Source organism: Manis javanica, chromosome 9, assembly GCF_040802235.1.
Source record: "Manis javanica isolate MJ-LG chromosome 9, MJ_LKY, whole genome shotgun sequence".
NCBI lineage: Eukaryota > Metazoa > Chordata > Mammalia > Pholidota > Manidae > Manis > Manis javanica.
In genome coordinates, this window is record NC_133164.1 from 77,846,151 (window position 1) to 77,872,624 (window position 26,474).

Consider the following 26,474-nt stretch of genomic DNA (forward strand, 5'->3'; position numbering starts at 1 on the left):
CGGAGCTCCCAGCTCGCGGTGGCGCCGCAGAGGCCTCCCTGGGGAGAGGGCGAAGGCCGCAGTGTCCTTGCTGCCGCCTGCAGGCCCGTCCAGAGCCCAGGGCTCTCGTGTGCCCACAACAAAAGGAGGCACGGAGAGGGAGAAGAGCAGCAGCAGTGCCCGGGCTCATTCCGAACCTCCTTACCCACTGGGCGGTGAGGCCAGCCACCCGGGCCAGGAGCGCCGCGGAGAGCAACATGGCGGGCCAAACCGTTGCCTTTTCCCTGCGGCCGTAGCCGAGACTTCCGAGCGAGTCGGGACGCTCGGCGTGCGCGCTCCCGAGCCCAGGCTTAGGGCGTCCAGGGCGGTACGCCGCTCCTTACGCCATGGCGGCGGGGGCGCGCGGGGCGCGCGAGGGTTGCTGGGGCCGGTGGGCGGAGACTTACCGGGCAGAGGAACGAGGTTTCGATCTCCCAGGAATTTAAAAGGTTGGGTCCGCTGGGCCGCGGCTGGCGTCCCATCCTTGAAAGGAAGCGTCCTCGGACGATGCTTTGGACTTCGGGGGAATGACACGCCGACCTGGATTTATGAGTGAGCTACCCTCTGGAGAGCACCTCTTGTTTTATTGTGGCTCCTTTTTAAAAATATTCCTTTGCAACACCCTATAAATTATTATTTTACAAATGATAGAATTGAGGGTACAGAGGGCTGCCACCCAGTGAGCTAGGCATAGCCACCAAACGCTTTGATTCCCATTCTTTTGCTTTAGAGATTTGTGTCTACGTATTTTGGGTGAAGTAGTATGGTATCTGGAATTTGCTTCAGAATAATGGAGAGAGAGAAATACAAATGAAACAAGATTGGCCACAAGTGATGACTGTTGGAGCTGTGTAGTAGTTCTTATGACTGTTGTCCGCACTTTGGTACATGTTAGAAAATTTCCATAATAAAACTTAAAAAAAAAGCCACTTCCTTCTTGATGTTTGTTTGGTCATCTTTGGAAATTCCAACAAGTGTTTATTCAGTGACAAACATAGTGTGCACAGCTATGTTTCCTGTTATGGAGAGCTTACCAGACACTTACTGTCTCTTGATTTTTCCTGTCACTGCCTTTTTTTCTTGTGTGTCATGTCCTGTACCCACCCCTTCCCTTTTGCCCATTTTCTTTGCTAAACTTGTGAATGATTTCTGGAGCTTTCTTGGCAGTACAGGAATTTTCAAATTTTATCTCTCATTAATTAAAAACCTCTAAAATATTCTATTCCAACACCTTATGAATCATATTTTACAAAGTATAGAATTCAAGTCACAGAGGGCTATTAGCCAATGAGCTAGAAATTGACACCAAATGCCTTGGTTCTCATTCCTTTGCTTTTTTATCTTTTATCTTAGCCTGCTTCTCAATTGACTTCAGTATTCCCTTTAAAAGGGAAAAATATTCTGGGCCTCAATGTTGATTTAAATCATTTTACTATAAAATTACCTAAATTTATATATACCCAACATTGTGGGTTTACATAACACTATTCTTATAGTTGTTACACAACTAAAACCAAAATATATCACAAATTAAATAGATACAAACTTAGAAATGGATGATACTGACTGTTGTGGTGTGGATTCTTTGAATCTGGTATGAGTGCCCTTCCTGGATGCTATTAGGACCTTCCCTGACCTCCTGGTCTAGATTAGTCCTCATGATACCTTCCCTAAAAATGCCTGTCTCCACTTTCATTACTACAATCACCACTGGATTATAACCTCCTTGCTGCAGAAACCTGCTGCCTTCCAACTTGTTTGGTTCAACAACTTGTACTGTACCTGGTATGTGGAAGGCATTCAGTATTTGATAACTGAATGAAAATCTTGCACGTGGTGCAAATATTTGGCCTCTCTGAAAGGTCATCAAGTGAGAGTGTTTTTGATACAAGTAATAGATATAACTAAGGTAGATTAAACAGTATTGGGTTCATGATCTCACATGAAAAGAATTCCTGACTTAGAGCAGTTCCAAGACTAGATAATTCACTTACTCAAGGATGTCTGCAGAAACTTGAGTGCCTCGCATATTTCTACTGTCAGTCAACTGTGACTCTTTTGGTCACAAGATGGCTGCATGAGATCCAAGTAGCATATGCAGACGACAACATTCCAGAGAAGAAAAATAACTCCTACCTTCCACCGGTCCCAGATATTCCTGCACCCAACTTCTTTATCTCATTGGTATATACGCCATGTTAGTTAAGAGGCTCTAGCATCAGTCTGCTGGCTCAGACCCCATCTCTACTGCTTTTTAGCTGTGTGACTTCAGGCAAGGTAGTCTCCAAGTTTCTGCTTCATAATAGTGCCCTTTTCGTAGCTGTTATGGCAGTGGAATGAGTTTACACCTGTAAAGTTCTTTTTAAAGTACTAGCATAGAGACAGTGCTCAGTGAATGTTAGCTTGTGATTTTCTATAGTAGAGTAGCATCATTTGATGTTCACAGTCCATAGAGAAGGTATATGTATCTCACTGGTGTCTAACAGTAAGCAAGGACTTAGCAGGTGTCCCTAACTTCTGTTACCTAGAAGCAGAACCAAACAGTGCAAACAGTAATGTTTAAAATATGAACGATCAGAACTAAGGGCATGTCTAGCCCATTACTTTCTCAAAGATGATACAGAAAGTAAATGCTTTTATGTTCAACAGCTATCCAACTGCCAGTAAGTGTGACACCACTCTGTTCACTAGTCCAAAAGATTTGCTAATACCAGCATGATTTTGGCTTATTCTGGATCTAAATAATTCTCAAGTGGAAATGTTAGAATTAACCTCTCTTACACTCAATAATGTGAGTTCATTTCTAGATCCACCCCATGTATAAAGTAACCTAATGCACAATCAACTGTTCTGCTCAGCGTCCTTGGGATAGAATTGTGGGAGCTGTTTGAAAATTCCTGTTCCTCCCACTCTTAAAGCCAACATGGATGTCAGTAATTTCAAATATTAGTGACCTAACCCTATAGGCTTGATTGAAATTGGCTTGATTACATTCACATAATGAACATTATGGCTAGTAGGTATATTCCACTCTTCAAAGTTAATGCTACTACCAATAAGCCCAGAGAACTGTGCTAACCACAGTGGTCAATCTTTTAATGCAAGATTGTGTTTGGGGGACAGGGGTGGAGGTCTGGGACTAGAGAATCTAGGAGGGGAATGACCAGATGTGGGAACTTTGGCTCTGCCATGCCTGTGATTTCTTTTTCCTTTATGCCATCACAAATAGACATTATTGAGGATGTAGTAAAATGAAAACATGAGCTTTGTAATCAGAGGGACTTAGATTTGAATTCTAACCGCATCACTTACTAGATTCTGTAAAGCCTTGGTCCTCAATTTCTGAAAGTATAATTAGAACATTAAATCATTCATCCTATGGAAAATGATTAACATGGCTCCTGGCACACAGTTCTTTCCAATATCTACCAAGGTGGTCCACTCCATCTGCAGAACACTTCAGTCAGGTGTTCTAAATTATAATTATATCCTAGCTGATATCCTGCTTATGAAAACAGCCTCGGAGGAATCATGGAGTACTCTGCCTCTGACATGGCCCCTCTAACAATATTGACTGGCCTGCCTCACCTGGTGTTCTAATGAATAACATGAAATGCAGGCCCAGTCCTGCTTTGAGGGAAGAAGAGGAACTAAGAGCCAGCTGTTATAAAGTGAAAACTCAAAGGAAGGAGAATAAAAAGGATAAGGTTATTGCTGGATGAGTAAGAGAGCTTTAAAGAGAGGCAGAAAAGAAAATACTTCATGCAGGACATTTGAGGATGCCAAGAAGATGATATGGTCACAGTGGTACACTGAAGTGTCAGGCCTGTTTCATGCTTTTTCACACTGAGGTGGGGGCAGGGAAGGATAGTGAATAACTTCTTCATGATCCTTTCAAATTCTTCTCAAGTTAATATTGGATAATTGGGACCAAAAGGGGGTATAAAAACAAAAATTGCCAGTAACTATATAGACCTGGAGAACAGACTATTTAAAAAAAATAAGCAGAATGTCACTTAAGCCATGATAGATACAGGTCACTTGTTTTGGCTCCATGGCTCAAGTGAAATTTTCTCTCAATTTTATCAATGTTTCTCTATCAAGTAATTAAAGTAATTAAACAACAATGAATGTAATTTTCGCCTAACAGATTGGCAGTATTTTAAGACTGTTAACTGCTGGTGTTGGTAAACGTGTGACCAACAATCACTCAGCCAGTGATGGTAGTAATATAAGTAGGATCAGTCTCTCCAGAGGGTAATGTAGCAATATGTACTCAAGTTCTTTATATGCAAACCCCAGCAATTTTACTTCTGTGACTTTGTCCTAAGGAAATAACTGGAAAAGTCTACAAAGTTGTATATATTCATCACAGTGTTGTTCATAATACTGAAATCCAGAAAGCATGTAAATGATTGTCATCCATTGAGAACTGATGAAACAAATTACAGTGAGGCCATACAATGGGATGTTGCTCTGTAGATTTAAAAATAGCAATGAAAATCCTTACTTATTGTAAAGGAAAATGCCCATGATATGTTAAGTTTAACTTCAAAAAATGTACAAAACATGTACAACATGACCACACTTTTTATATGTGCATAGAAAAAAATAGGGAAAGGTACACATCAAAATGTGAGTGAAAGTTCTTTGGGTGATGGAATTAGGAGTAATTTTCAACTTTTTATTTATACCTTTGTATTGTCTAAATTTATTTCAATGAACATGTGTTGTTTTTATTACAAGAAAAATAAAGCTTTGTTCATTTTGAGAACTGGATTAACAAAGGAAAAATAAAAAGGAAAACGTTAATAACTCTCTTCTGTCCTTTGCAGTGATTGAAAACCTATTAGAGTGTACTTCCTTTTCCTGCTGTTAATCTTCATTCAGGTTTTCATTTAGGGCATCAGTGAGAGTGGACTGGGAAGTGGGACGTGAGCCAGTTCTGAGGCTCTTTGGACAGTTTTAATTCTAGGCAGCAGAAACATCTCTGGCCTCCCTCCCATGAAGCTGCTCTTTAAAATCCTTGTGCATATCTGAATTCGTGTCTCCCTTGACCAGTTACAAAAAGATTCATATGAGGTTTCTTTAAATAGGCAATTCACCTTGCTCATAGAATAGATTCCTTGACTAAGAAAAATTACATTGCATCTCAGTAGTTCATCTACTTGTGTGGTGTGGTATAAATAGCCTAAGATGAAGGAGTGATCAGAGCAGGGGGAAATAAGTCAGGAAAGACCTTCATTCATTCCTGTGCTGTACAAATATATTTTCAGCCCCTTTATGTGCTAAACACTAGAGCTCTGGAAATAGAAAGGCAAAAGACCATTGCTCCTTTTGAGGACTTAACGCTCTGAACTTACACCCTGCAGGGAAACGATTGTAGCAAGAGCGTGTGTGCCAGATGAAATGGGAGCTAGAGGAAGAAGTGCCAAGTCTCACTAGGGGAGTTAGTGTTGGGCTGACACTTGAAGGCTGTTTAAGAACTTGCCATAAATAGAGTTTCTTGGAGATAAGTTTTTACTTGGAAGAAGTGAAAGATAAGTGTTGTTGGAAAGCAGTGAAGAGGTCAAAGTGGCAAAAAGATAAACTTCTGAACTCACCCTGTTAATAAAAGGTTAGAGGAGACATTCCCCTGCTTCCTCTGGGACCCACTTCCTACCAGGTCATTTCAAAGCATAGAAACAGAGACCCTTGATGCTGGGGCTGGCACCTTCCTCCTCCTTTACAAGCGAGATGCTTTTGGTTGGGACTGGCACACTTGATGTGTGTTAACTGTTGTGTGTGACTGTCAAGATGGCATGTGAAGAATAAGATAAAACGGGTTTGGTACATCAGGGTAGTAGAAGGACAGGAATTGTATGGATTCTGAGACAGCCTGATTTGATGAGTCCTGTTATCAGTAGTCTAGAACAGGAAAGACTAGAAAAGATCTGGCCCAATCTCCTCACTTTTCAGATTTAAAAAAAGTTCCTGACGTTGCCAAGATCTTAACAGCTGCCTTCTTCTTTAATAATCAGTTATAAATATAATATTCTGTGTAATGGTGCTATAGTACATATCTGTAAAACTTAATGGGAAGATCCATTTTGTTCATCTGGATAGTAGAGAAGTAATACTATTTCCTAGCTCCAGCTCATGCATTTCTTGTGTTTATATAGTCAAAGGTCACAGCTGACACAGAACAGATGAGCCCTTTCCTTCTACATCATTTTTTCAACTTTTCAAAGGACTTAAAATAAACTATCATTTTCCATTATTTACTCAAGGGATTTGTTTTGCAGAATTTGTAGCTCTTGGGATCCCCCATCATTCTTTCAAAGTACACAGTCTGATTCTTACTCATCCATCAACATCTAAGGAATGCTAGTATTAATATGTGTGGCTTAAATCACCAAACAAAATAAGAAGGCTGAACTGGCCAGTAATGTTTGTGACTTTCCACAAATATCTTATGTGTATAGAATCAGGAAATCACTCTTCCTTGAAATAGAGGAAATGAGAGAGAGAGGGAAAAAGGAGAGAATGTTTATCAGTTCTCAGACCAAGAATGAATCTTTCTGAGTAAAAGGACTTCCTTTCCTAACCAGCATTTCACCTGACATAAAGAATGACACATTCTTAAAACCCAATGCAATCCTAGACTTAAGGGCTTACAGAAACTTATAGCTGATCTTGTGTAAAGAAGGAGTTTTGACCTAATTTTCACATGGATCCACTCTTCTGCTGAACTCCAACTTGAAATCTCTGTGAGGTGTTATTCCCCAGAGTACATGCAGTGCCTAGATCCTTGCTGGTCAACCTCTCTAGATAACCTAGATTTTAAATTCTCTTTCCAGTTTACCTGTCTGTGTATAACTTACTCCTGCCACAATCACTGAGCTTAGAAGCAGATCCTTTCCCAGTTGAGCCTCCCTAAGCCCTGAGCCTTGGCCAACATCTTGATTTCAGCCTCGTGAAGAACTGAGAAAGTGGATCCAGGTAAGCTGTGTCCAGATTCCTGACTCACAGAGACTGTGGAATCATACATGTATCTCATTTTAAGTTGTTAAGTTTTGGGGTGATTTGTTATGCAACAATAGATAACTAATATGGAAGTTATCCTTGTTCTTAAGGAATTGACAGTACAGCTGGAGTTAGAGCACTAACTACAACACAGTGTCACCAGTAATGCCATCTTCAGTGAGCTGGCAGAGGTTTAAATTAGGGACTCGATTCCATGACTGTGGCATTTTAATTCTAGTCCCAAGCTAACTTGATTTCTGTCCTTACAGATTTTTCAGCTGGAAGCTCTTGAGCAATTCTATCCCTTTAGTTCTTACCCATATTCCAACTGAAAAGAAGAATTATGATAAATATTGTAATTGCCCTACTGGATGGCAAGTTCCTTGAGGGCAGGAAGGGTACTATGTATTTAGTGCTCTCTCATAGCACTTAGTCATGCCCTTTCATAGAAGGGGAGGGCTCACTAAGTATGAATGATCACCTATCACCTACATTCTCACAGTTAATAAAAGAGCAAGAGCAAAAAACACACAAAAGACCTCCGAATTTCTTGAAAGACCTGAGAATTCTGGTGCATGTACTGGAGACAGGGTGAGGTGGGGAGCTGCCAAATCAGCCCAACATGGCAACATGGGGCTCTGGTGAAAACTCATGAGCCAAACATAAGAAACACTGGAAGACGTCAATAGGTAATACTCATTGTGACTCTGTGTACTTCCTCTGAAGGCTTTCCAGGATCACTGATACAACAGTTTTGAGTATTATTTACTATCTATAGCAGATGGTACCTATGCTCTTCCTGTAATATCGAGGTACCCACCATCACAGTATATACTAGAGCAACATTCTGCAAGCACCCACAACTCCCCTTGAGGGGTTCAGCCAGCAGTGCACGTGCAGCCCTCAGCCAAGGACCAAGGGAATGGGAGGAAGAATCCCCATGCATCCTTGCCCTCTTTCCATGGGATGACACAGAGGTGTGTTCTGTGCTATCCTCCAAAGCTCCCCAGTGGCACTGCCCCACTAGTCACAGGGGTGACCCACTCAGTAACACTTACTTGGGTCACACCAAAGTAGACTACCTGGACTCAAATCTTTGTCTCAAAGTGGGCTTCTGGGGAAGCCCAACTTAAGACCCTAGTGGACAAATAAATGAAGATAGGGGGTTTACGTCCGAGTCTTGTTGCACTGGTCCCGCTGAGGCTGTCTTGCTCAAGTCCCTCAGGATCTAACTTGGTAGAGTGGGGTGCAGTGGAGAAGGTTGGGAGGGGCAGGACTTGATTGCAGACTTGCTTCCCAGAGTGGGGTGAAAACTGGGGACGAAGTTCCAGGTGCTGGTGCTGCGAGAAAATCAGTAGCCAAAAGGGGTGGCAACAAGAGGTTATAGTTTCTGTTAGCAGTTGGCTTCAGAGATCTGACTGCAGGAGTCCAGTACTCCATCAGATGGGAGAGCTCAGTGATGGTGAATTCGGGTCATGCTTAGATATCCAGGCAGCAAGGGGACATTGTCTGCAGGGAGCTGGACTCAGGCATTCAGTTAGGGTCTGAAGGAGCCTTCCACTCTCCAAGGCTCAGGGAACAAAGCAGGGCCCCAGTCCTAGAGAGACTTTGGCACTGATGCAAAACAACACATGGACTCAGGAAACAGAAACAAAAAAGAAATAAGTCTAAGACGAGGGCTGTGGAGATAGTGGAGCATGGGCTTTGGAATCAGAGGCTCCTTGTTTACATCCTAGCCTACCAGTTTTCTGGGAGGCTGACTTTGGGCAAGTTGTGTAGCCTTTCTGAGCTCAGTTTCCTCATCAGAAGAATGAAGATAATGCCTCCTCCTTCACAAAGTTTTGGAAGGTTTTTCATTTGTGGCTGAGGAAACAGGGCCGACCTGAGGCCACACGTGCTGCTGCAACCAGAACTGACTGTGAACACAGAAGTCATGGTGTTCAAGAAACATGAACGATCAAGGAACCCTATCATAGCCTTTCTTGGTCATGGTGCTTCTCTGTACCAGGCAAACACTTTTGCTGAAAATGATGCATTCCAGACAGAGGAAAGAGGAAGCAGCGCGACTGAGTCATGCCTGGGGATGTTGAGCAGGAAGGGCACATCCTGAGAACAACAGCGTGCGTGCGCATGCGCCTGTAGTGGAGCCGGGTGTCGGCAGAAGGAAGGGAGGCCAGGGAGAAATAAGGCTGGAGATGTGTGCAGGGTGTCCACTCGTGCATTCCCTACCGGAGACTTCACAGTGAATCTAGGGTGATGGGTAGGGACTTCAGATGCTTCCTGACTAGGGTCTGGTCTGATTAGCCTGAGACCGGCTGGGATGGGGTCTGCAAAGAGCCCCGCATGTGAGGCCATGATGACCTTCTGGGGCAGGGTGACGGGTACAGTGTTGAACTCCCGGCAAGTCTCAAGTACTAACCCATTAAGGTAGACAGTGGCCAGCATGCTGGGTGGGTTTCAGTGCCTGCTGAGTCTCACCCTGGTCTCCAGGGATCTGTCAGATAGCACCAGAGTACATATCTATGGGTGCGCCAGGTCGTAATTAATGCATAAAACTTGTGTTTTATTTCTGAGACACATTTATCAAGATAAATTTGTATTGGGCCTATTAGAAAAGAGGGGAAGTTACAAAGAGCAGAGGAGTCTTCTGAGAAATGTGACTAATCACAATACTTATCATGCTTTTATTAAATATCCTTAAACTGACCTAGAAATCTAAAGGAGAAGGATATCATGTTGTACTTTTCTCAAGAGAAAACTGCTTGCCTTATCTTTGGGTTGAGAGACCTTTTTTTTTAATGATGCCATCTTCCCAGTAATTTTTAGAATATTGACAAATGAAACCGTTGTTAACAGCTAGAAATCAACACAAAGCTTGGTTTCCTTCAGGAGAGGTGGGAGAAGATTTAAGTCACCCCACCAAACCCCATCTCTGCCCAGGCAAGGTCCAGTGAGGTCCCAGAGGGGTGATAATGCTCCTGCTTTGGTCTTTTAACCTCCTTACCCCTTACAGCTCTTGAATGACAAAAGCCCAAAATAGGGTCACTTCTAGTGCTTCAACCGGCTGCAGCTATAATCACCCAAACCAAGCCCAGAAAGGTCCCCAGTAACACTGGGGAAGTACAAACGTTTATTTTTAAATAAATTACTTTTTTCTAGTTTAATCAAAAAGCTTTTATAAAGTTTGTTTGTAAACCATAAGCAAATATAGTAATCTCTGAAGGATTTGGCAAAGATTTACTTTTTTCTATTTCCAGTGTTAAAGCAGACAGATTTGCTTAAACTAACACTGACTCTAAGGGCCCCCAAAAGTTCAGCAAAAGGATAAGATTAAATACAGCAACCCACAAGGGATGGAGAGTCTGAAACAGACTGAGCTGTTGTTTCCCAGAAAACTGATACTTAACTGGTACTTAACAGTTGGAAGTTTTAAGTTGTTACACTGTAAATGGAAACACATTTTATTGTATAAACCTATGCTGTGGAATTTGTATTTGTCCCTTGTTTTTCAAGTTCCTGCTTAACACACAGTAGTACCAAGGCTAAGTACAGTCTTTCCTAGACAATCTCCAGTACGTGAACCAAGTCAAATTCCGAGTCTTCATCAAAAGGTGCTGATAGAGCTTGTCAGACACCTTCCAGCATGAATCCCCAAACCTGTGGCCAGCAGACAGGAGAGAGCAGCAGGGAGGGAAGACAAACTGTTAGAAATTTTGCTGAGAAAATGCCCTTTTTTTCATAAGACATGGGTCCCTCTTGCAGAGGCTGTGTGAGTTGGATGTTTAAAGTCAGTCTTTGAGAGGTGAGGGGGATAATTTCAGACCAATTTGACCAATCCCATACCAATCAGTTTTTCGTCAAATACTTTCAATTTCCTGTCTCAGTATAATCTCTTTCAGGCCGAGAGCTGTTATCTTCCTCCCACACTACGGGTGTCTATTCCAGAAACTCCAGGAACACTGTGGGACTGTGAATGAGGTGGCCTGTCACCGTGGGCACTCCTCTAGCGATGTCACTGATTCTCGTGCTGGAGATCCAGTGGTGTTTCACCCACATCATGACTGTAAACAGAAATTGAAGGGGGCATTCCCATGACTGCTGACGGGGTCCCACCCAAGGGCCCTGGAGGCTCTCTTCAGGCAACCTGGGTGCTCTGTGACTCTGGTCAGCTGGTCAGGGTCTGTGACAAGCAGGAACCCGCGTCTAAGTTCACTGCTTTTATGTTTTGCAATATGCTTTGTAAAATTTTTAATAAAAGTAAAATAAATGTTTAGATAAAAGTCCGGTCCATTTTACTTCCCTCTTCAGTTGCCTTCCCCACTTCCTTCCCAGAGACAACCCCAGCAGTATCCTCAAGTATGTGATTTCTATTTATTATCTATATATGTACCTATCATCAATGTATACAGTGCTTTTTAAATTTAAAATAAGTTGTATCATACTGTTTGAGTTATTCTCACAGCCTGTTTTTTTCCTCTCAATGGTATAAATTTTGTTATCTATGTTAATACTCAACACACAGAGATCTAGTTCATTTTTTAAGCTGCTATTAATGTTCTTGGGAAAATAAACTTTACTTTTCATTACCCTTCTGGTGGATTTTAGATTGTTCCCAACTTTCTGTAGCTGTCTCCTGTGCACATATTTGCAGGTTTCTCTAGAGGAAGACTTCCTAGGTTACAAGGAAATTGTTAGCTTTACTGGAGGTAACTGGATATTAAAATAATTGTATTTATTTTCACTCCCTCTAGTAGAATATGCAAGTTCCTATTTTCTACCTCCTTTCCAACAACTCATATTGTCAAGTTAAACATTTTGTAGACAATCAAGGGATATAAAGTGACATCTAATTTAATTTGTATTTTTCTACATTTAAGGAGGAAGAGCGTATTTTTGTGAATTTTGGTGATTTTTTTTTCTTCTCTGTGTCTTGTTCTTAATTTTTGCCCATTTTTTAAAATTGGGGATTTTGTTTTGTTGTTTATTAATTTTAAATCCTGGTATATATTAGGTACTTTGTAATACATGTTACAAATATCTTCTCTTAGTCCTTGGCTTGTTTTTTAACCAAACTTTAAAGTTAAGCTTTAATTTTGGCATCATTTAAAAACTAGAAGCAAATTTATAAATCTTTTCCTTTATGATTCATGTTCTTTCTGTCTTTAAGAAATTCTGCTTACTTCAAGGTTGTGAAGATAATCTGCATATTTCCTTCTAAAAGTATAAAAATTTCACTTCATGTATTTTGGTCTTCATTCTTTCTGTAACTTTTCTGTGAATAGGGTGCTCAGTAAGGATTTAATTTTATTTATTAACATATAGGAAGCTGTTTTTCCAATACTGTAATTTTTACAATGTAAATAACTTACTAATTACGTGAGTAATTTTATTCATGATCATTGTTAAAATTCAAACATTTAAAATATGAAGAAATACATTAAACATCACCTGAACACCCACTGCCCTAAGATAGTCACCATTAATATTTTCAACATCATTTGTCAATAGTCCATCCTTTCTGCATTTGTTTACAGCCTCTGTCATACAAGGAGAGGACTTTTCTAGCATTCAAGCAAACAGAATATTCATACTAAATCTGGATATAATTTATAGAATTTGAAGTATCCTCTTAAAGGATCTTCAGGTTAGAGTACATCTTGTGATTGCCTGACCTCATTAAATAGTGTAACTGAAGTAAAAAGAATAGAAAGGAGCATCCTATGAGAGGGCAGAGTTTCCCAGGAATGGCTGGTTCTTCTATGGTTTGGGGAAGTCTGAGAATTAAGAACTGTAAATTTATGAACCCGAGGCACAAGTTCTGTCAGTACTACTCCCAGCATGTGAAGTTCATCTCGCTAAATGTTTTCAAATTAAGACCATTAGTATTTCCTCTAACAAATAATTTACATCTAATTTTGTTAAATTTAATTTAAATTTTCCTTTAATTTAATGTGAACAAACACAGAGCTAATTCTAGCTGACTTCAGTAAATGCGAACACCTGTATCCCTCTATTTTGGAGGTAATGCAGAAGTTGTTTATCATATTTGACTCCACTGGGAAACAAGCAATCATATTTTTCTTCTGCATACATGAATATCACTCTTCAGTATTTTAATACTTGTTATTCTTCATTAAATTTGTAAGTTAATTGTTCTATGGACATGTTAAAAATACATTTGACATTTGAATTTTTTAAAAGTTATCAAGACCATACATAGACCATGTTTATTAGCATGTAGGCTGACACTCCTGTTTTCTGACTCTGGGTCCATTTTGATATCAAATGAACTCTGAAGAAGTTACTCAGCTTTTATATAGACATCCTACAATGTACATGGCATGGATTTGTGCAAAATGTATTCATTCATTGCTCATTCATTGTTCCAAAGAGGTTTAAAATGTCTTAAATGAGTAGAATATTCAGTGTGAGTTTAGTTATAAATTGCAGTACTGTATGAAGACATTCTGAAGTGCTACATGAGGATTACATTCCTCATCCCAAACATAGCCAAGGTGAGAGGTTAAAAATAAGACACATCTCCTGTTAATTTGCCTTGTCTCAGTGTAGCATCTTCCCGTTTTGCCAGTCTAAAACCAAATCAGCAGAAATGAAAACAGCCAACCCAAGTACAGCCAGCATGTTACCAGACTGGGTTCCTAGGGCTCATGAGTTGTGAGTGTGTGTAGGCCTGGGTGAATTGGAAAGTCTTCTTTTCAAGGTACATGCAATTTCGTGAACATAGATAAGGTCCGAGTGCTTGCTGACTGTGTGCTAACTTAATGCTCAGGGAGCTCTTGCTGCTTACTTCAAAATGAACTCAGGCTGCCAAACTATTCTACTGTCTTGCTTGCAGACACTCTTCAGGAGAAAAGAAGGAATTGTCTGTATGTGTGTTTCTGAAAGAACTTCATGGGGTTTTCAGTGGGCAAAAAATTTCCAGTGTGTGGCTTTTTTTGTCTCATCTGAAAGACACTGTGGTTTTCAACTAGCTTAGTGCTGTTACTACAGTCGTTTTACTTGACCTCTTTTTTTCAAGCAGGCATAAGACAAGGCTTAGCTCATACTTTCATGAAAGCTACTCTGCCATCTAAGCAGAACTAATGCTGTTAGAAGAGCATGCAAATTGTCATTAAAAAAAAATCCATAAGCCAGCAGTTTGTTTTGACCACAGTGGCTTTTTGCCTCCTGCTCATACTGCTGAAGCAGCAGCACTGGTGTACTCTGCAAGGCTTTAGCGTTTGGCTCTAATTTGCTGTTCTTCTGATGAGAATGGTGCGTTCCAGGACATTTCATTTTGTAGTGTTGCCCATAAAGCTGGATTTTAAGTTTCAAATGATATGGGCCCTCGCTTCTTTACCATCTCTTCTCTAGGATCCAGTGTAGTATTTCATGGTCAGTGCTCAATTAGGATAGGTTGAGTGAATGTGTGATTGAATAAATGAGAGACTGGACAGATATTTTCAGTCTCCCATTTTCTAAACTAAACAGTGCATTTCAGTTATAGAGGAGGATCTGTGTCAATGCAGAAACGAAAAGATGAGGAAAAGAAGCCAACACAATGACAGGAGCTAATGAGTTCATCATCTCCATATGAAGCTGGTTTAGATCTAAACAGATGTATGTCATAGGGTGTATGTATGTTTGTATTATATGTAACCATATGATGTATTTAATTATATAAACATTCATGCAATTATTTATGTTTCTATGTATTGTATAGTATATATGTGTGACATGCATATGCATATATGTATCATGTATATTTATATGTATATACCTGTGTGTATATATATGTATATCTTAAAGAATTTGCATCAGAGTTCCTCTTAGAAAACCATCTTTGTTTAGAAAAATACCTTGATTATCCACTTGTAGGTGGAAAGTAAGGCCCTGGGGCCATGGATGAAAGAATACAAGGAAGCCAAGTCATAGTTAAACCAATCTGAATCTGAGCGCTGAGAGACTAGAAGGGAAAGAGTAAAGAGAGAGATGAGATTCCACAAAGCTTTGCTTGGGAAAGCTGTCTTGGGAAAAATCAAAGAAAAGAGGCAGAATTCCATGTCTGGGTTGGCCGGGAGCAGAAAAACAGATGACAACCATGGACAAAGCCCCAAGAGAGATGTGAGTTCAGCAAGAGCAGGGTTTTGGAACTAGAAGTGAGTGCGCGTCTGTAAAATCTCAAGAATTAAAAAGTAAATCTGGGTGAATCACTAGACTTCTTACAGAGCTGGGAAGAAGGCTTAATCATATTTTAAGTAAAATTTAAAGGGTGCTGTTACCTCAACTTATGTCTCTGGGTTCCTTGACACCAGCATAAGATAAGTGATTCAAAACCATCTCTTCATTCCAACACCTCAGTGGCATGTGTGGTCTTCCTAAAGCCCAGAGCTATAAAACAAAACAAAAGCAAGAAAATAAACAAACTAACCCCACAGTCTCTTTCAGGGTTGCTAACAATAGGTATTTGAATGGGTAAGAGCTAGTAGCAACTCCAGTTCTCATTCTGGTGCCAAATCTGAGCAGGAGCAACCTTTCCCACAGGATGGCCCTGAAGCAGGCCTGCACCTCACAGCCCTCCAGCAGAGAGGCCAGGACCAGGCACCAACGGGGCAGACAGAGCATGTTGCAGACTAGGCAAAAAGCTCACAACCTGGAACTGAAGCCTTTCTACTGGTTTTCACAAGCCTATCTTAGTTAATACATTAAAATTCCAAGGCCATGTTTACTTGTACGTATACATGCTCACTGTTCCCATTTCACCAGAGGACCACAGCTCAAGCTTGCTCAGCACCAGCAGAGCATGATTCTGAGTGAGGAATTATGATTTCCTGGGTTGGACATGGCTCACTGGACACCATTGTCCTTCGCAACAAAAGGTTGATTGTGAAATGTTTACAAAAGCACTTTGAGGAAGAGTTCAATGTCTATTTCTATCTTGATGAAAATGTGGAGGAATCCGTGTGAGTGGTGGCCAAGTCCCCTGGCAGAGGGAGAGGAGCAGGGACACCTGCTGTGTCCTTACCATGAATGCTTCACTGGGACTCTTTACCAATGTCATTGGTACTTTCTGAAAGATAGCATGGCAGTGACAAAGTTTCTGGGGTGATGTAATGTGCTATAACTTAATGGGATGGGTGCCAAGGGCATGTGTTTATCAAAAAGCATCAATTGGTACACTTAAGATGTGGGCATTTCATTCTTTTTAAATTTTACCTCTAAAGAAATAGAACCATAAACAGATATTGAAGTCTAGTTAATGATCTGCCTGTGAGAGTGTTTCATTGTGAAATGGTCTTCTGTCTAAAACTTCTTTGAAATACATCTGAAAAATCAGATGGCTGGGTGGGTGGATAGAGGAATGGTTAGAAGGATAGATATGTGATAAAGCAGATATAGCAAAACTTTAATTGTGGAATCTAGATGACAGATACATGAGTGGTCATTGTATAATTCTTTCAACTTTTGGTTGGAACATTTCATAATTAAATGTTAGGAAAAAAAGTGGTACTGACATCTGGCACCAATCTGGCTGCTACGGAAAGCCCAGAAATCTTAAGTGCTCTCAAATAAAAGATTCCAGCCAGGCCAGTTTTATAGCTATGTGGGTAAGAGGCATTCTCTTCTTTGCTTTGTTGGACACCATGCACTTCTGGTGTTTCTCCTATTCTCTGGTGGCCCCTTCTCAAGCTCCTTTATTACTTCTTAATGTAGAAGTGTCCTGGAGCTCAGTTCTGGGCCTGCCTTTTTTTCCCTTGCATTCTTTCTCCTGAGATGGTCTTACTGGTTTTTGTGGATTTTGGTACCACCTTTAGGATGGCATTTCCCACAGTGATAGCTCTGGCCTAATCCTCTTTTCAACAACAGACTCTTGAATCCTCCCAGACACTATTCAAGCCCCAGCCTGAGAGTTGCTCTTTCCCTTCGCCTCTCCACCACCGTTCCACTGCAGTGTTCCCAGACCAGGATCCTCCAAGCTGGTCTCCCTGAGACCCACACTCCAATCTGTCTAATTGAAACTGCCAAGGTCATCTTCCAAAAACATCAATCTAATTATGTCTCTTCTCTACTTAAAACTCATCAAGGGGTTGCCACTATTGCCAGAATAAATAGGCAATTCTCTATTTTGTCAAGAAGGTCACAGTCCAGGGCCCCTGCCTGCTTCTCTGTCCCATCTCCCACCACGTCCACAGGTCTCAGTCTTCTGAGCCACACGAGCTTCAACTCCTCCAACAAGCAACTCATTTTCGTACCTCAGGGCCTTTGTATAGGGCAGTCCCTCTTCTTGGAAAGGTTCCTATAATGTTTCCTGTAAATCCCTATTCATTGTTTAGGTCTCAGCTTAAATAATGTTCTTGAGAGAGACTTCTGACACACCCCTCTATCCCTTGGAAATTGTGCCTCACTCTGTTGTTGTCTCTCATAAAACCTTTATTTTTGTCTCACGGGAGAAGTTAGTGATTAGGGGTTTGCTTGTGCACTAATTTTGTTAATGTCTGTCTCCAGGCTAGATGTCAAACTCCTCATGGGCCAAGAACCTGTCTGCTGTGCTCATTCCGTGTACTCAGCACCTGTCACAAGACCCTGGCACTCAGGAGGCGATTAGTACATACTCACCAGTTGAATGAACACAAAGCCAAGCCTCAGGGAGTTGCAGTTGGAAAGCTGATGGACAATGTCACAAATCAATATGGCATCAGGATTCACCATCAATAGGACCTATTTGGCTTACTTACAGGTGTCGCGAAGAGCCTGTTCAAGACTGGGTGTGAGCCTGACAGGTACATGCAGCCTGTTCTGAATCATTCCTGTCCCTTCCCCGGCTCACTTCCCACATGCAGGTGAAGAAAAAGAGAGAAAACAGCAGTACTTTAAATGCTTGCTAAAAAGACTTCTTCCTCAGGTACATACATGGAACACTTGTGAGCAGTCTTCAAGCCCACAAAAATGAAAGGCAAATAGCCTGAACTCAGAGTCACATGGCTGGTCCTTCACTGGCTCTGTAACTCGTTAGAGGTGAGACCTTTTGTGGAGAATCTGGTATCTCAGAACCTTGATATGCCCTTCCACCCATGTCACCCAGCTATCAGTATACAATGAGCTAATGTTAGTGAAAGGGCTTCTTAGGGTCTAAACCTGTAGACCACCACATGGCTGTGCCTTACTGTGCAGCTTGGAGATGAGTAAAATATTAGATATACTGGTTTTGCTGGTTTTAACAACCAAAGGTGCTATCACCAGTTGTCTTACCACTTGTTTTACAATCAGAACAATATTGCTATTATCATATAAAATATAAATAATACAATATAAAAATATAAATAATATAATATAAAAATATAAATAGTATAAAAAGTCGATATGCTTTCCACTTAAAGAAGAATACTTAATTATAGGTAGGAACAGGGTAGAAATGACCTAAATTCAGAAATGTTAATTCCAAAATCAGCAATTCACAGTCAAGATGAACTTATACAACACTTCAATTATGTGATCATTCAGCTGAACTATAAGTAATAACTTTCTAGGTTATGCCATACTAAAATCTATGTTTTTCCTCACAGTTATGTAATATTTTTTAACAAAATTATAAAAGTAATATGTATTTGTAAAAATTCAAATGATACATAAATACAACAGTAGCAAGAGAAAAATCACTCATAAATATCCTCTTATCTAAGTCAAAAAATACTGTGAAAATAAATAAAACTTCCAAGTAAATATAAGTAAGTCTTATGAGCAGACATCCCTTGAGAATTTAAAAAAATCTTTCACACATGGTATTATTTCAAAAGACTGTTTCCACATTGCCAAAAGCATGCATTTGTGTTTATGATCCATTTCCAACGTATTACCTATTCTTTCAGGGTAAACAGTTTGTTAATGTGCATTTGCAAAGACCATTCTCTTTGGTTGAGCAATAAGACTAAAATGTCCATCAAATATTTCCAGTGACTTTACAATAAATAGAACAACTAAGAAATATTGAAATTGTTAACAAGGACAATGACATGAGGATCTGCGGTATTTCTTAAATGTGACATGGAGAGAGGCAAGAAAGAAAAGCTTAATGGCATATGCTAACTTTTCAGATTACTAATAAATACAGACATTATGATAGCTTCGACTTTACTAAGCAGCTGTTCATCTGCACTGCTACAAGGAAATTGCCAACAATATTACTAATTTCAAATGCCAGCCTGTTAGCAAGAATGAAGCTGAAATCTTGGGATGTTCAAGAAAAGGCAGAAATTTGCCAAGGGCATTGAGTAAACTTTAAGACTAAATTCACATGAATTATTGGGTAACGCTGGGTTTCCAAATTCCACAGCATAGATGAACCTGCGTTGTCAGTAATACCGGTAAGGAAGGGTCTATTCCTGTTCTATATCGCCATCTAGTGGCCAATGGTTTCCGCGCTCTTCGGTGCGTTTGCCTCGCGGAGACTCGCCCTAGTTAGTAAGCAAGCTGACGAATATTTTTTGAGACCCAGAAGGTGAACTAACCTTTGAGTTTTAGTTCCCTTTGGACTTTAAACTGATGGCTATTCAAGCAAACCTGGTATTTCACCACCTCTGATCAGCCAGTAGGAAAAAATAAGCAGCAGTGACAAGCGGCATCGCTTCCCTTTTCAATAATTAAAAATGCACGAGGGTGTTAATATTTCCACCGAGTTGCCATCACTAATTAAAATTTAAAATCTCTCTTTGTCCCTCTTCCTGTCTCTTCCTATCTACTTCACGAATCTTCGATGTCACCTTTAAGTGTACTTAGGCAAAAAACAAGCCAAGTGCCCTTGCAAAGTGTTTTTGAACTGCAGTAGCGACACACTTAGTGGATCCTGACATCAATATGCCAGGTAGCGACCAGGATTAAAAAAACGAAAAGATCTATTTTTCATTTATTTGAAGAGTCTGTGTAGTGTTTTCCTATGTAGGATTCCATTTGCATGAGGTATCTACGACAGCCAAACTCAGAAGCAGGGGTAAGCATGGTGGCTGCCAAGTGCTGGGGCGAGGGAGAAACAGGAAGATGGTCAAGGGTACAAAGCTGTAGTTATACAAGATGAATAAATTCGAGAGATCCGCTGTACAACATTGTGTCTGTAGTTAACAACACTGTATTGTGTACTTAAAATTTTGTTTAGAGGGTAGATCTCATGTTCTTACCACACACACAGAAAAAGATCATTAAGGAAGACTATGAACAAAAGAAAAAGGAAAGAAAGACAAGAAAGATTAGACTAGAATCTAAAATGTCAGAGTGCTTTTCACAGGTAAAGTGGGTATCACTCTGTGAAACTTCTGCTACATCTGCGTGTTTGTGTTACTAGGGCATGATGGGAAGGGCTCCCAGTTTGTGGGTCAAGTTCAAAAAAGTTCAAAACTTCTGCTTTATTCTCCAAAAATTCAAAGTGAAGTTAAATCTATGTTGTACTTCACATGAAGTTTGTATGTAAACAGCCTTTTCTATTTCCACAAAAGGCATTTTAAGATGTCCTGAGGGAGTAAATGGGACGGCATGAAAGGCAAGTAAGTGGGAACTCTAGGCTGGCCAGCCCAGCCTCCTCTTTCTCTTTGATGTACGGTTAAGGCAGGACTGACTTGGAAGCCTCCTTGTGATCTGGCGCAGCCTTTGGACAGGACAAACCTGGTTTTGAGCTCTTATGTAGAAACTTACAGCTGTATGCTAGCCTTTCTGAGTCTCAGCATCCAAATCTGAAAATGAAGCTGATAATTCTCACTGCAAAGGAGCTATTGTGAGAAACTGACATGTGATTATAGACAATGTGCCTGTCAGTTGGTCGGTGTGCAGTCTAAGCAGTCTCAGGAATAGCAAGAGTCGCCAGTTCACGGACGCCATCTTAAATAGTTCATGTCTTCCTTTACTGCCCTTGATATTTATATCTTAGAATTGCAAATATCCCTAAAACAATTTGAAACCTATGATTGAGCCTGAACTGCGAAAGGACTTTCTTCTTCTCATTCCAGGACATCCAGTGAGACCCTTATGCCTGCACCCTCTTACTCTGTTTCCCACAATGCTTAATTTGTTATAATCTCAGTGGAAGTATTTTCCTTGCTTCTGTAGTACCTTCTTAATTTTACAGAGAACATAGCCACTCGTGTTTTTCCCCCCTCAAAGTGGGATGCTGCCCTGGGGAACTCACTACCCAAACATAACTCCAGTGCCGCGTGTGGGCAGAGCCGGTTGTGGGACAAGAGTGAGAATCCAGTTCTACTTTAAAAAATTAAGATATAATTGACCTATAACATTATATTAGTTTCAGGTGTACAACACATGGATTTGATATTTGTATATATTGTGAGATGGTCACCACAACGAGTCTAATTAACATCCATCACCACACAGTGACAATTTTTTTGTCTTGCAATGAGAAGTGTTAAGACCTACTCTCTTAGCAACTGTCAAATATATGATACAGAATTATTATCTACAGTCATCATGTTGTATATTACCTCCCAAGACTTACTTATTTTACAACTGGAAATTTGTACATTTTGATCCCCTTTCCCATTTTGCGTTCAGCATCCCTGCCTCTGGGTACCTTGAGTCTGTTCTCTGTGTCTGAGTCCACTTGGTTTTGTGACCTTCCCTTCAGCTCAGTTTCTTCTCAGTCCATTTCTACATCCCCCTCCTTCCTTCCCCAACCTGAGGCAGCCTTCTCTCAGGAGAACGGAACTGACAAATTGCTAAAAACGACACACAGCTTGCCTCCTCCTGTGGGTGTCCTGATGAGGAAATAAGAAGATGAATGTGCAAACTGTAGGAACAAGGGGGGCTGCACCAACGTCAGATGTTTGCATACTATGAATCCCCTCAAGGTAATGCTGGGGAAGAAGTAAGCTGCTGGGGCTGCCTGGTCTGCTGCTTAGCAGCTGTGACCGTGGGCAAGTTATCAAACTTTCTGAAGCCTGTTTCCTCACCAGTCATTTGTGGAAAATAATACCTCCCATTCACAGCATTCCTTAAGAATCAAAACATGTAATACACACGGGCATCTTGAAACGATCCTAGCCATAGTAAATGATTGCTGTGGACTGAATGTTTACGTCTCTTCCAATTCATATACTGAAGCCTGGTCCCTAAGGTGGGGCTTTGGCAGGTGAGGAGGTCATGCGATGGAGCCCTGATGACTGGGATGAGTCCTTTAGAAAGAGATGAAATTTCACTTGCTCTCTCTGCTTGGCGAGGGCACAGGAGGAAGGTGGCTGACTGCAAACCAAGAAGAGGGGTCTCGTCAGACACAGACCACCTGCGTCTGATTTGGAACTCGAGCCTCCAGAACCCTGAGAATGAATGTTTGTTATTTAACCCCCTGGTCTGTGGGACTTCAGTTATAGCAGCTGGAACTGATGAAGAAAATGCTCTATAAATACCAATGGTTGTCATTATCACACCATCCCAGAGTTCATGTCTTCAAAGGACCAGAGAGGTGATGCTTAGGTTAAAGTTAAAAATTAAGTTAAAGTTAAAATTTCATGCTCTATAATGTCTGTGAGTTGTGCAGAAAATGGGAGAAAAGCAAGAAATTTGGAGCAGAGGAGCCTTCTGATACTACTCTCAAGTCATACCATGCAAGCAACTCCCTGGGTATGATTCTGCTCTGTCCTGGAGCAGTGAATTGTCACATTTACTTGAAATTGGGCTGCAGAGTGACCACCATGTAACTGACTCCATCAGCTGTCCATTACTCTAAGTTAACAATCTTTTCAAACCACAGAGGCTGTTTATTACTTTATAACTCTCACTAAACCTGCTCACATGTGGGCAATGGCCTCTCCCCCTGAGTCTGTATGCTGCTTTCAGAGCTGTAGAAGGCAGGGAGGGATTAGATGTGAGCATGTGGAGGGAAGGACATAGGGAAGGGAGGACAGCAGGTGGGAGAAGGGGAGAATGGAGTCCAGGAGAACCACCTTCCTCTTATCGTTTGTTTTTAAAGGGAATGTTTGTTGACATGCACTATGTGTACCATTCATAGTTGTACGAGATGATTTTAGGTGGTACACAGCTGAACATTTTAAACTTTATAGTTGCTGACTGTCAGCTCCCAAAAGACCATGAGAAAAACCCCTTGAGCATGCAGAGCTGTTTGTTAGACTTACTGCAAAAACGGAGACCACCACTTTGACAGTTTTAGTTGTGTCTCAGAAGGAAAGTGCCCTGAAGAATATTATTTAATAGGGTTTTGTGGTCTGGGCTCAGGCAGTTGAAGGTGGATCTTTCAGGGCAAGAATGGACTGGGTTGGGCACAGTTTATGACATAATGTGTCAGGATCAGAGGACATCAAGGTAAGTGTCTGGAGGAGCAAACTGCAATCTAATAACAGTTTTCTCAGGTTAGCAAACTATCTGAATTCAGTCATCTGAAGGAATTTCCTGAAGCAAACAGTAAAGGTGTTTATTGGTGTATAGTCTATCTTCCTGGGCATGAATTTCTTGGGAAAACAGTTGTATTATGTTGACCCAGATGTACTCAGTTCTCATAATTATGTATTTAGTTAATGAGTATTTGGAAAAATATAAGTGGCACCTCAAATGGCTAATATTATTTAGGACAACACAGGAGTAAATTTGAAGTTGAAAATCTTAGTTGATTCAAAGAAAAACAATAAACAGTATAGGTGGTCCTCAGCCATGACAGAAATTGTGATTAGAGTATATGAACGACTGAGATGTGAAAAATGCTGTTCAAGCCTGTGAGAATGTGCTGGTGTAGCCTACACTGGAGGACAGTCCTCCCCCCACAGATGAATCACCAGAGACGCTGGGGGAAGACAGAGGGGTTGGCAGAGCTGGTCACCTGGGTGGGGAGGGAGCATCGGCACCCAGGGGCATCTCTGTTTTGCAAGTGAGCTAAGAAGCAGAAAAGGTGCCCTATCTGGAAACTCTGACTTAGTAGAGGGTCTACTTGGAGCTTGAGCTTTCAAACAGAAAGTAGCAGCTGCTTTTGGAAGATCCTATGCAAGGTAGATGGGCCCCGCAATATTGGCACCTGTCATTGTGGTCACCAGGCCCATGTGGCCCCCACATGTCAACTGAACAGTGTAGTCAGGAGGAGCCGAGGCTCAGTGCAGGGCAGACCAACCAGAATGCCTTGCTGATAAATGTTTTGGACAAACTGCAAAGGACAGAAGGAAAAAGGCAAGAGAGGCTTTGGGTTTTCTAGGAGCCAGAGAAGCTCCTGGGGCGGGGTTGGTGTAGGGGAAGGAGGAAACATCCCAGTCATTTCAGCCCAAAGTTAACTTGAATTTGAGGAAAGGGACCTTTGGATAGAGAAGGGCCTTCCTTCAGTAGAAGTCACAGAGGCCAGGGCAGAATCTGGTAGGACCTGTTGTCTTCGAGTGGCTTGCTGAGACAAAATAAAGTTTGGTCCTGAGTCAGAAGGCTGATGGGGTGGGAAGCAGGCAGTTCTTACAAGTTGCTGAGAATCTCAGTAGTGGGCTCATCAGTGATGCCAATGTGAATCATTCTGGGACCTAAATTGAGGAGCTTTATCAGCATTCTACTCAAACCAAATGGGTGGGGCTCACTCCAGAGCAAAACCAGAACTATGGAAGGACATGTTCCAAAAGCAACCCTATTACCTTTCCCCAAAGACAAGGACCGAGTAGTACTCTACGGGTCAACAATTCCCAACGATTTCTTGTGACAGCTGCAACTTTTTCTCACAGCTCTGCTCCCCTCACCAGCTTCCCTGACCGGGGTTGCATGGTGGATGAAGCTGCCTCAGCAACCCCAGGCTCATGCGCATCTCCACTTTCAGCAGGTGACCCAAAGGATTAACAGCCATTCAAAAAAGGAAATAAAGCAAAAAGCAGACCATGACCTTACCAACACCAAAAAAACAACAACAACAACAGTTGAGCAATGGAGTGTAAGCCTGAGATGTGGATATTCAAATGTTTACTGTTACTCCTTACAAAACAAATAACTACAAAAGGAAAACATCAGCGAATATTTCCAGCAAGCTGAGATCCTGAATGCCAGCACAGAAGACAGGGAGCAGCCTCCCCAGTTTCAGAAACCACTAGGTTTATGTTTTCCTGGTTTTTATTGTTTTGGTAATATGAATTGAAAGAGGAAACATCAACACTACTTGGGGAAAAAGAACCCCAACCAAAGAAATGTGAAATACATAGTAAATTCTTTCCCCACCTTTTTTGTTCATTTTTGGATGCTGGTGTTAAACTTCTGAGTGTTGTGGTAAAAATTTTACACTCTTCTCACTCATTTCTAGGATGAGGGGAGGACACATTTTGCTTTCTGATATGGCTCTCTTTGAAAATGTGCAGTATGATGTTCTTCAAAAATAAAATTTTTGCCCTGGAAAGAATATTATTCCACCTCTCAATACTCACAACACCTCAAATAAGGCCTGAGCCTGAGGTCTATGCATTTGTGCCTGTGTCACACGGTGTTAGGAAGATCAAGTGATGGAGTAAATGTTGAATGTTCGCCACATGGTCAGGACTGAATTCATTACCTGTTAGCTACTGTGTATTATAGACCTGAAGGGAATTTTGGTTTTGAAATTCCTGCCTCCCATGGGCCCTGGAGAAGAGAAAGGCCAGAGAGTGGACAGGGACAGGCAAAGAAGGGCACAGGTAAAGCTCCTTAGTTTTTGGGAAAAAAAATTGTAAGTTTCCTATGTCACCTCTATTCCCCATCAAAGAAAGACCCAAAAAACAGAACACCAACAAAAAACAACAAAAACACACAAACCTCTACTAATGGAAGATAAAAGGAGGAAGATACTGAGGGGAAATGATGAGAAAAACTGATTTCATAACCCCGGGTGTGCAGGGAAAGCTGCCGTTTTGGTGGCTTATTTAAACCAATGGTGTTTGAGGAAAGGTGAAAACCTGGAAAAGCAGAAAAACAGGGCAAAGGAATGAGAGTGAGAAAGCCATGCAGACTGTGCTCTGGTGAGGGATTCACAGACGAAATGACACTCCATGAGAAGGTACCAATATTTAAGGAGGTATAGGTGCATACAACTACAATTTTGAGAATCATATATCCACATTAATAGCAATTAGAAAAGAATTTGGCATAATTAGTATAATTATTCAGTTAAGTTTTAAAGATATTTAAATTCAATATAAAAAGTATATAAAGGAGGGCGGAGCCAATATGGCGGTGTGAGTAGAGCAGAGGAACTCTCCTCCCAAAACCACATAGAATTATGAAAATATAACAAAGACAACTTCCTAAAATAGAGACCAGAGGACACAGGACAACATCCAGACAACATCCACACCTGCGAGAACCCAGTGCCTCATGAAGGGGGTAAGATACAAGCTCCGGCCTGGCGGGTGGAAAGAAACCGGAGCAGTTTTTTTCTTTTTTTTTGGTGAGTACTTGTTGGAAGCCTTAAAGGGACAGGGACCCCAATACCAGGGAAACAGGGCAGTAAGGCCGGTGAG

The 26,474-nt window shown here is 41.2% G+C and overlaps 1 protein-coding gene and 1 long non-coding RNA gene across 4 annotated transcripts in view; one reads left to right on the plus strand and one right to left on the minus strand.

Annotated features, from left to right (window-relative positions):
* NDUFV2 (NADH:ubiquinone oxidoreductase core subunit V2) overlaps window positions 1-351 on the minus strand; it is a 47,768-nt gene extending 47,417 nt beyond the window's left edge. The window contains exon 1 of one of the 2 annotated variants that reach the window (XM_037008378.2): window positions 185-351. In XM_037008378.2, the coding sequence (XP_036864273.1) occupies window positions 185-238 (54 nt within the window). In that variant the 5' untranslated portion in view covers window positions 239-351. The remainder of the gene's footprint in view (window positions 1-184) is intronic. The other variant, XM_037008376.2, reaches the window with a different exon arrangement.
* A 56-nt stretch (window positions 352-407) lies between these two features.
* LOC140843412 (uncharacterized) lies at window positions 408-14,845 on the plus strand. Of its 2 annotated transcripts, none has more exons than XR_012121151.1 (3): window positions 408-570; window positions 6,858-6,999; window positions 10,908-14,845. It is a non-coding gene; the product is annotated as an uncharacterized lncRNA (long non-coding RNA). The 2 variants fall into 2 exon arrangements; XR_012121150.1 differs by having other exon boundaries at window positions 409-570; window positions 10,923-14,845.
* The last annotated feature ends 11,629 nt before the right edge of the window (window positions 14,846-26,474 follow it).